Source organism: Panthera onca, chromosome Y, assembly GCF_046562875.1.
Source record: "Panthera onca isolate mPanOnc1 chromosome Y, mPanOnc1 haplotype 2, whole genome shotgun sequence".
Taxonomy (NCBI): domain Eukaryota; kingdom Metazoa; phylum Chordata; class Mammalia; order Carnivora; family Felidae; genus Panthera; species Panthera onca.
Genome location: NC_138358.1, coordinates 8,255,407 through 8,265,099, shown reverse-complemented (window position 1 = coordinate 8,265,099; position 9,693 = coordinate 8,255,407). Strand labels below are relative to the sequence as shown.

General features: G+C 58.2%; 1 protein-coding gene across 1 annotated transcript; it reads left to right on the top strand.

Annotated features, from left to right (window-relative positions):
* Positions 1-296: 296 nt before the first annotated feature.
* Positions 297-2,748, top strand: LOC145715027 (uncharacterized). Its single transcript, XM_081794614.1, has 5 exons — positions 297-625; positions 872-1,454; positions 2,147-2,224; positions 2,369-2,480; positions 2,573-2,748. The coding sequence occupies exons 1-5, from the start codon at positions 297-299 to the stop codon at positions 2,746-2,748; spliced, it is 1,278 nt and encodes a 425-aa protein (XP_081650740.1).
* The last annotated feature ends 6,945 nt before the right edge of the window (positions 2,749-9,693 follow it).

Below are 9,693 nucleotides of genomic sequence, written 5' to 3'. Positions count from 1 at the left end.
CTTGGAGCTCCCTCAGCCTCAAAGCCGCAGGCGCACACCTCTCCCCACAAAGGCCTCCGAGGCAGCATCGGCATAGCGATAGCCACCGCCGAGGCATCCTGGGTACAGCACCATGCGCATGCGCATGCGCATGCGCATGCGCCCCCTCGACCTTTGGGCTCTGGGAGGAAGGGGGAGCGAGTTGCCAGCCATTGCCCTCAGGGCTCCGCTCACTGGGTCTGGGGAGGGGGGCCGTGCTTTCACCTCCCGCTTCGTCGTCGGTAGGAGCCACAGTTGGTGTCTCGGGCCGGGGCCGCATGTTGCGCGACTCGTGTTTCCGAAACACTGGGGATGCCCGGAGGCCCCATGCCGCCTTCGACCGGGAACGGGGCGGTCGAGAGACGAGGGCCCGTGGGGACACTGGGTCTCCGGCAGGGCCGGAGGTGCCGCAGGCCGAAGGCTTGCAGGCCACAAGCGAACAGCCTGTGCAGGAAGGCCAGGCCCGACCCGAGAGGCAGGTGGGCGGCCCCAGCGAGATATCGGTGCCGCTGGTGCATGACATAGTGGCGGTGGAGGCGCTGTGGGGCCTGGCGGAGGAGGAGGTTGAGGTGGCGGCCGCGGAAGAGGACGCGCCTGGGGAAGAGGGGCATGAGCAGAGGAAGAAGGGGGAGGAGGACGAGGAGCAGGAGCCGGGGAAGGAGAAGGTCCAAGTTCACGAGGAGGAGGACCTGAAGGGCGAGGGGGAGCAGCAGGACCAGAAGAGCAGAAGGAGGAGGAGGAGGAGGAAGAGGGGGAGAGGCAGCAGGAGTAAAAGATTAGAAGGAGGAGGAGCAGCAGAAGCCCAAGCAGAAGGAGGAAGAGCGGAAGGAGGAGGAGTTGGCGGAAATGAAAGGGGAGGAGCAGGAGCAGCAGGGTATACAAGCGGGCGCGGCGGCGGCGGCGGCGGCGGCGGCCACGGCCACGGCGCCGGCCGCGGCGGTGGCGGTGGAGGCATTGGCGGCGGCAGTGGCAGGGGAAGGGGACCAGGAGGAGGAGCAGGAGGAGGAAGGGAAGGCGTGCGAGCCATTAAAGGGAGAGCAGAATTGCAAACGGAGGAGGAAGAGGAGCAGGAGAAGGAAGCGCTGGAGGAGCAGCAGCAGGGCGAGGAGGAGGTGGAGGGCAAGGAGGACAAGGAGGAGCGGGAGGAGGAGGAACAGAAGCCGAGTGAGCAGGAAGGCCGATGGGTGGAAGAAGCCCAGGAGCTGCAGGTGAAGCAGGATAAGAAGGAGCAGGTAGAGTCAGGCCTCCGTCCTTGCCCTTCCCCACTGGAGGCTCTGGAGGCTCTGGAGGCCCTTCAGATAGAGCTACAGCCGGTGAATAAACAAGCCAGCCGGGAGCACGCTCGACTCAAACTCAGGATGTGGCAGAGGCGGCAGCGACATCTGCAGCAGAGAGGTGCCCTTATCCAGGGCATCCGTGGTTTCTGGGCCAAGGCTGTATCCTTCCTGCTGCTGGTGGAGGGTCCAGAGGGGGCTGGGCTTGCGCAAGAGGAAGGAAAGGGAGGTGACATTTAGAGGAACCCAGGACAGGGACTGGAGCTACGCCACGCTCCAGTGGCCGGGAACGTGCAAACGTGATCCCATCCGGTGGTCCTGGCTCTGCAATGAGTGTGGGAGGAGGGCAGTGCCGGGGTGGGGGAGGCATGTGTGCTTTACGTCGCACCTGGCACGGAAACAGCGCTGGGAGAGTGGGGAGTGGCGGTGGAGGTCCAGGCCAGGTCGGGGAAATGACCGAGGGCTTCTTCCCACACAAAGCCGCGTGGGGGCACGTTTCTGGGTCCCGCTAAGCATCTTGCTGCGGGGAAGGCGATGTGAATGCCCACTGGTCGGCGCGAGACCGGATGTGTGCTGTCTGGCTGTGTGGAAGTAAGCGTCCTCAGTGTCCTCACGAGCACACAAAGCTAGGCGTGGTTGCGGGCGTCTGGGCATGCACAGCCTCCTGTGCGTGTCTAGCAGAGCCCTGCGCGATCCTGAGACCCCGTGGGCCTGGACGCAGCCTGCGGGGAGGGCTTGAGACCCTGGGGGAGGACGCCAGTCCCGGGGGGAGGACGCCTGGATGCTGTCCACACTGGTTCTCTGGTTCGAGCTCTCTCACGCCCAGCACCTGAAGGCTCTTTGACCTGCGGCAGTTTGTGAACCACCCTCAGATGTCAGCCCTGATTAGTAAGCCCGATGAAAGCATGCTTCGCCACATGACCAATTTGAAGGTCGGCCTGGGAGTGGGAGGTGGTGTGGGTGGCTGGCTGTGTGGGGAGGGGAGGTGGTGGGGAGAAGTGATGTGTTCCTTCCTCAGGGGAGGGCGGGTCTCCTGGAACAAGATTTCACATTTCTGCCCCACTGTACCACGGCAGGTGGAGGAACACAAGTTTCCCAGAGAATGCCGGAAGATCCTGCTGTTTTTTGGCAAGAACTCCTACTTCCAGAATGAAGTCGTTACGAAGGAGTATGTCCTAGGCCTTGATGGTAAGTGTCCACTGACTGCATGGGCGGCAGTGGGTGGAGGGTTGAATGTGATAAGTTCTCTGGCGCCTTCTCACATACGCGTCTTCCTGCAGGGTATAGGGCGTCTCATTCCAGTCCCATCCAGTGGTACCCAAGGTACAGACAGGAGGCCTACAGACGCAGGCATGACAACAGCAGCCTCAACTTCTTCAACTGGTTCTCTGACCACAGCTTTGCCGGCTCTAGCAGGATTGCTGAGGTGGGGCCCTGTAACAAGGAAGGGAGGTGATTTTCATGGGTTCCCCCACTGCGTGGGATAGCTACCTGAGGCCTGGCCTGTCTCCCCTACCAGATAATCATAGAGGATCTTTGGCCCAACCCCCTGCCGTATTTCAAGATGAAGGAGGCCCCAGGAGAGAGAACTGAGAGGGAAAGAGGTGAGCAGCCAAGGGTGTGGGCACGGAAATGTGTGTCGTGGGGTCCAGGGCACAATTCTCTTCTGCATGGAGGCACCGAGACTCACAGCGGCACAGGAGGTGACCCCAGGTCAAAAGGGCATCAGCCTGAGACAGGGAGTCTTAAGAAGTAACGTGTCCCAGAGGCTTTGCCCCTTTGGGGAGCCTGAAGGTGGGAAGGGGGCTAGACAAAAAGAATGAGCAAAGCGGGACAACCAAAGCTGGCTCATCACATAGCACGGTGACAACTGTCATTCCCGGACCATGAACCCCACCCTCAGGCCTCCTACCACCATCCCACATGTTGTCTGGCTTCTGGATCCCCTTGTCAGCTTTGGCACAGCTTATCACACCCTCCCATCCTACTTTCCGTTTGGAAACATTCAAGCAACCTTACTCAGGGCCAAGATAAGACTCTCACCTGTCCTGTGTGTGTGTGTGTGTGTGTGTGTGTGTGTGTGTGTGTGTGTGTGTGTGTCTGTCTGTCTGTGTGTACCCATATATCCCAGGGATATGCACGATCTTGAGAAGAGTATGAAGGAGCGTCGCACTTCATCGACCCCAGTGGAAACCCTTCCGATGCTCACCGATGGTCCACAAGATTCTCCTGGCCATGAAATAAGGACAAGGGTGGTGGTGACACGTGGCGCAGGGCGGGGGTCCAATACATTGGAAGAAATATAGAATGGGAGATAAACAGCATGAAGTGTTTGTGTGTGTCTTCCTCTCAGGTTCGCTCTGGGGCGTGTCCATGTATACATGCGGCTGTCCAGAGGTGTAAGTGTTCTGTGCCTGCACATTGGAGTTCCAAGGAAGGGCGGGACGTAGGACATTGTCCGTAGGGATGGGTCACACATTGGGATTGCATGTGAGGTCAGTAAGATTGAAGCAATGGGGACTTGGGTGAGGGAGGCCAGGGCACAAACCTGAGAGAAAGGCCAGTGCCCAGGTTCATAGCTTTCCTGTGAAAATGAGGAAATTCAAGGAAACGGAGAGGCCAGCACAGGCCAGGGATGTCCAATATTCAGGGTTTGGGCATGTCCATGATGGTGCCCCCAGAATCCCGCATGGGGACATCCTCAGTCATGTTGACTGAACCGCCACACAGGGAGGAATTCCCAGGGTTGATTACCCTCTGGTTTTCAGACGTCTACCAATGCAGACTGTCTTGTGGACAAGGTCAGGATCTCAGGACCAGCCACACATATTTGAGGGATTGTGAGCAGGTTGTAAGATTGGTGTCCAGGGGAAGGAACCGAGGGACCAGAGGCAGAGTGGGTGGGTAAGACCGAAGAAGTTCTGCTTCAGGTAGAGTTGACAGGGACAAGATACACACTGCAGAGAAAACAGCCCACTACAGTCTCACGCAACTCCAAAATCACAGCCAACTTTGCTGGTTCCACTTCCTGAAGCTGAGCCTCCCAAACACCGCTTCACTTGTGTGAACTTTGCTGTTTCTGAAAAGACCTCTGGTTACGAATGGGTGGCCCAGATTGCAAGCCAACAGAGGGGAGGGTCACGGGGAGGTGGGGCTCTTCAAGGGCACGAACACGCCAGCCTCTCCCGTGTGCCCTCTGCCCTCTCATCATCAGCCGTGATGAGTCGGGTGATGCTCTTCCTCTGTGTCCACAGGCTTAAGCCGTGTGTCCAACACGCCATGTGAGACTTGTGAGAAGACTCCCAAGTGCAAACACCAGCAGGCGCTCAGGGAGGTCGCCTTGTCCCAGGCAGCCTGTGTTCCTTTGCCTGAGTGCCAGGACAAAGGCTGCCTCAGCCACATAGGGAACGATGGACTTGTGAGGCCTTAGCATTCTGTGCAGAGGTCCCCGGCAGGCCTGGGGCTTAGAAAGGACTGGGACGAGCCTCACCTGCGAAGACGTGAGTGCTGGGATACTCCTTACACAGCAGATGGCTGCTTGCCAGAGATGTCTGTGCTAGGGATGGGGCAAAAGCTCCACCGTGCGAGCAGTGCAGTAGACAGAGTTCAGCCTTGTCCATCGCAGGCTCTTCTGTATCCCCATGTACCACGGCCCCCAGCACAGCGTGCCTGAGACTGACCTCCCGACACTAATATTCCTGTCTCCCAAGCTGCCCAAGCTCCCCAGGATCCCCACTGCACAGCTCTGCAGTACAAGAGCCTTCTCTGCAGTGGGTCTATTCCAGAGAAGGCGTGGGCAGTCCCAATGCATGGAGGCCTCTTGCCCCTATCATATGCAGACAACATGGTCAGCGGGGTGTCAGCACGCTGTGGAGTTGAGGATCTGTGCGACCAAGCCTTACCTCTTCCAGGGCAGAGGCTGTCGCACTCTCTAGAAGGGAAGGCAGGCCTTTCTCTCGCTGCTGTCTGCACACTGGCTGGAGAGGAACGTCTTCTCAGCTGCTTGATGGGTAAATGTCAGGGTACCCTGGAAAAGCTCCCAGTGCTGACCCGAGTCTTTGGGTGTGAACATCCAAAGAAAGTATGGCCAGTGATTGTGCAGTGGGAATACGGCCTCAGTGGTCATGAGGCTGGGCCCTTTGGGGCACCTTTCTGCACAAGCAGGCCATTACTTGATAGGTCTTGCCGAGCAGGAACACTTTACGGGACAGGTGAACACCGGGTCCCCCACATGTTAATATCTCCAGCCAATACCTCCTTAGGGGCCAGGGTGACGTTTGCGCCCGGCCTGTCCCAAAGACAAGGTACGGACAAAGTGTGGGTGTGGAATACACTCACGGCACCCAGAGCCAAACCCTCAAGTGTGGACACTTGAGGTCCGTGGGCAGAGGCCTCGGTGCTCTGTGTCCGAGGGATTACAGCCCTCATGCTGCACACCCGGCATCCCCGGGTGTCCTCCCGTATCCGCAGCTCTCCCCGGGGAGCCCTAGGGTCCAGGAGCTGCTAAACCCCCTGCACAACTGTATCTGCTGCCCAGCGGCCTCTTCCACCCCAACATCAGCGTGTGTGGGCTCCAGAGTGCTGTCCCTCGAGAGAGGACACCCTCAGCAATTCAGGAGCCTTCTGACTTCCATGTCTCTGAACCACGCGTGTCTCATTGGCCTGTCGGGATCGTCCCGTTGTTCTCTGTTCACAGGAAATGTCTCGCATTGCCTGTGCTCCTCTGTCTCCCTGAGTGAGCCCTGGCGTGTTTGTGTCTTTTCCTGGCTTTGCCTGTGCCGACACCTCTCTGGTGATGCCTCCTTGCCTGGCCTAAGTGGGCACAGCTGTACCCGTGTAACCGCCTTCGTCTCTGCACACCTGTGTGTTGGGTCAGCTGTGGCTCTGGTGGCCTGTCTTGTCTTTGGTGTATGCTTCTGCGCTTGAGTGTGCTTCCCTCTGCATTCAAACCCTTTCTTCCACTGACAGATCCAATTGCTGTCCTGCTGTCAGGTGGAGGGGCTTCTGCGTGTTCTGTTCTATGTTCCAGGAGCCAGAAATCCTTCCGTGCCTGTAGGACCTTCGTCAGAGGATTGGCCATGCACTCACTGCCAGCCAGTTAATGTCCCCAAATGCAGCTGGCTTGCTGTGAGCATTCCGTCACACCTCTATTTTCTGTCCTTCTGTTTTCAAACCCTTTGCGCCCGAGGGGCTCAAACGTCACTGGCCTGCACGTTGCAGATGCAGGCGTAAATTGTGAAAAGCGGACCGGCAACGTTTTCCCACTTACTCTTTTGCCACGTGGCATGTTCCTGGCTGGGAGAGACTTCCCCCTGCCAGGGTGTGTCTCGTTTCCGTGTGCCTCCTGTGTGTTCTGGTCCCTAATTTGTCCATTACGTCCTACCTGGGAGTCTGATTCATGTCTGCAGGAACGAGGCTGACACCTTTGACTGCTGGGTTCTGAGCTCAGCTTAGTCCACCAGGACTAGTGCGTGCCTGAGGGACACAACGGGCAGTGACGGATGTGCCCGTATCCTTCACGTGCAAGCGCTCCGTCCAGCCACCTTCGCCGGGACATTTCTCAGCGACCCCTCTTTGTTTGTGGTGAGAGCACTTGCCTCTGAGAAATCTGACGAGGCGGTGAAGCATTGCTTACGGCTGCCCTGTGCAAGTTAGATCTCCAGAACTCATGCACATGGCATGACTGCATCTTCACACCCGAGCCCCGACACCTCCTCATCGCACCCTCCCCTGATTAGCACCACTCTACTCTCTGGTGGACTGCATGCCTTTAACTCCTTTAGTCTCCTCAGGAATCCATCAGGCAGGGCTCACCACCACTGTGCTTCTGTCAGGGGCTGGCTTCTTTCAGTGAGCCCAGTGCTTTCTGCACTGATGCTCAATGCACCCGCAGAAGGGTGAGCCACACTAAGCCCGGCGGCAAACCCTTTGGCCGTACATTTCCCACATGTGTGCCTGGTGGCAGAGGTGCACAAGGAGCCCGCCTGCATGCGTCTCCCAGGTCCTCCACAGGGTACAAAGTACCGCCTCAGGAGGCTGATCCGCATCACATGGGCATAGCTCTGCTTGCACGTGTTAGCCTTTCGTATCATACAGGCAGCCCAGACTTAGAAATCCTGCTACCTGCTTACAACGATCCAGCCCTCGTGCTTCTGCAGACGCTCTGTGTCTGTACAGACATTTGAGTCACGGTCTCGTGACCTTCCAATACAGCTTGATGGTCTGTCCTTAGCTTACAGCCTGGGATGCGGTTCTCACTCATTGTCCTCCCCTCGGGTGCGAGTTTCCTCCATCACTGTGGTGGAAGGTAACCTTTATCACCATACGTTGGCTTGAAATTACTGGGCGGATCACCTGTCTGCGTCCGGGGATCCGAAGGAGACCTTGGCTCTTTTGCTCACGGTCCACCCTTTCTCTGTGATGAGTCGCTTTGGATGAGAAGCTTGCCAGAGGCGAGGGGGCCTCAGAGTTGAGCACATTTCCTGGGCATCTGTGAGAACTTCGTTGGTTCCACTCGGAAAGCATTGACATTCATGGATGTGCAGCCTCTGCTTTTGCTTGAATTTGCCGAGCTTTGGGACGTGATTTCTTCCCGCATGTGCTGTGCCTAAATCTCTGCTGTGTCTTTCCGGCAGTCCCGTTTCCTGTCTCCTGCTGGTAAGTGCAGGGCTTCCAGCAGCCCTGTGGGGAACGGGTCCTTGTTTTCTTCCCTGCAGTGCCCTCTTCCTCACCCCGAATGACCTCATTGCAGCTTCCTTCTCGTTCAGCGATCGTTTCAGACTGCCCTTAAGGTCCAGGTGGGAGCGGTGCCTTTTGTGCTGAGGGCTGACCACTGTAGAGCATTCGTCTCTGTGCAAATTGCACAGGTGAATTTCACCAGGTGAAAGTGCACACTGCAGTTGCCCTGTCTTCAGAGTCAGCCCACCTGTCTCCGCCTCGGCTGCCCCTGCTCTCCTTCCTCCTACCCTCTCCTTACCTCCCCCTCCCTTGTCTTCTTCCTGTCCCTCCCTCCCACTTTCCTTCCAGCTCTCTTTGTCTTCGTCTCCCTCCTCTCCATCACTAATGCCTCCCCCTGTCTCCGCCTGTCTTCCTTGTAATAGGTGCCCCTCTGTCTCTTCTTGTCTTGCTCCTCCTCCCCGTCTCTCCCACCAATCTCCCCGGACTCTCCCTCTCCAGGCCGGTCTTCCCCTCCACTCGTCCTTCCTTCATCTGCTCTGCTTGCACGTGTCTCTCTCTCTCCCTCTATAGCTCTGTCTCTCTGTGTGTCTCTTTTTCGCTGTCTCTCTCAGTGGACCTTCTGTGTCTGGGTGCATGCTTCTTCAGAATTCTTGTTGGTGCCTGGGAAATGGGAAGGGAACTCGTCTGCTTTCGCGTGTACTAGTGAAAGCAGGCACAGGGCTTTCTCAGAGACAGACACAGACAAGTCTGCAATTCTCGGTGAAGGGCCCCTACGTGCCCTGCGTGGTTGGAGTCGTCCTCCTTTTAGTGGAAGGTTAGATTTCAGGACCGGAGCAAGCTGCTAAATCCTACTACTACCCCATCTCCCTGGCGCTCTGTACGGAGATCAGTAGGGCACCAGTGGCAGATGGTGCTCTGGGGGTTGTTCTTTGCTCTGAATTGCAGTGCAGTGAGGTCTACTGAGCTGTTTTCTTGCAAGGACATGGCGGTGGGGTGGGTCTAGGGTGGGTGTCACTGGTTCTGGGTGGGCACCCACCTTACCGCCGCCCTCAGCCTGACGGCCAAGGAGGAGATACCGTGCGGACGGCCATGTGGCCCCGGTAGGCGTGACACTAAGGACTTCTCCAGGCTTTGCCCCAGCTTCATGAAGAAGGGGCAAGGGACGGAGCAGGGAGTGGCTCACGGCGTGGACGATCCTGTGCTGAACGCTCTGGTGCCCGTAGTGAGGCCTCTGGGGAAAGGGTGTACAAGCGACCACACACTGCGCGATACCGGGGACCTCGCAAGTGAAGCCTGGAAGGTGACAGCGCTGAAGAGGACATGCGGCAAACGGGGGCCACGCTGGCACCTTGGCACTCGCTCCAGAGCCTGGACCGGCCATTGGCGCGCGCTTGCTGGCGGCCAGCACCCTGTCTTGCTGTCTTGCAACTGATTGCTCCCCGAACCTGGCCAGCTGGCCTGACCTGCCCTGGAACCACTTCGCCCCCAGGCCGCATGCGCACACTCTTCACTGCCTCTGTCTCGGCCCCTCCTCCACAGCAGCCACAGCCAATGCGGAGTCCTCAAATCCCAGAGCCTGTGCGCCTGCGCTCAACTTTGGCGGGCTGCGGCGGGAGGCTTCAGGGAGCTAACGGTCTTGCGGCCAAGGCTCCCCCCACCTGCTGCCGTTTCCTGTCCTTGTCCTGAGGCTGCCCTAGCTACACTGGGGCCGGGGCCGAGCGTC

Excerpts from the sequence above, each read along its gene's own strand:
- LOC145715027 (XM_081794614.1), top strand. The coding sequence starts at position 297 with ATGTTGCGCGACTCGTGTTTCCGAAACACTGGGGATGCCCGGAGGCCC. Across the intron at positions 1,455-2,146 it reads GTGGTTTCTGGGCCAAGGCT|TTTGTGAACCACCCTCAGAT; the intron begins GTATCCTTCCTG and ends GACCTGCGGCAG. Across the intron at positions 2,225-2,368 it reads GCCACATGACCAATTTGAAG|GTGGAGGAACACAAGTTTCC; the intron begins GTCGGCCTGGGA and ends GTACCACGGCAG.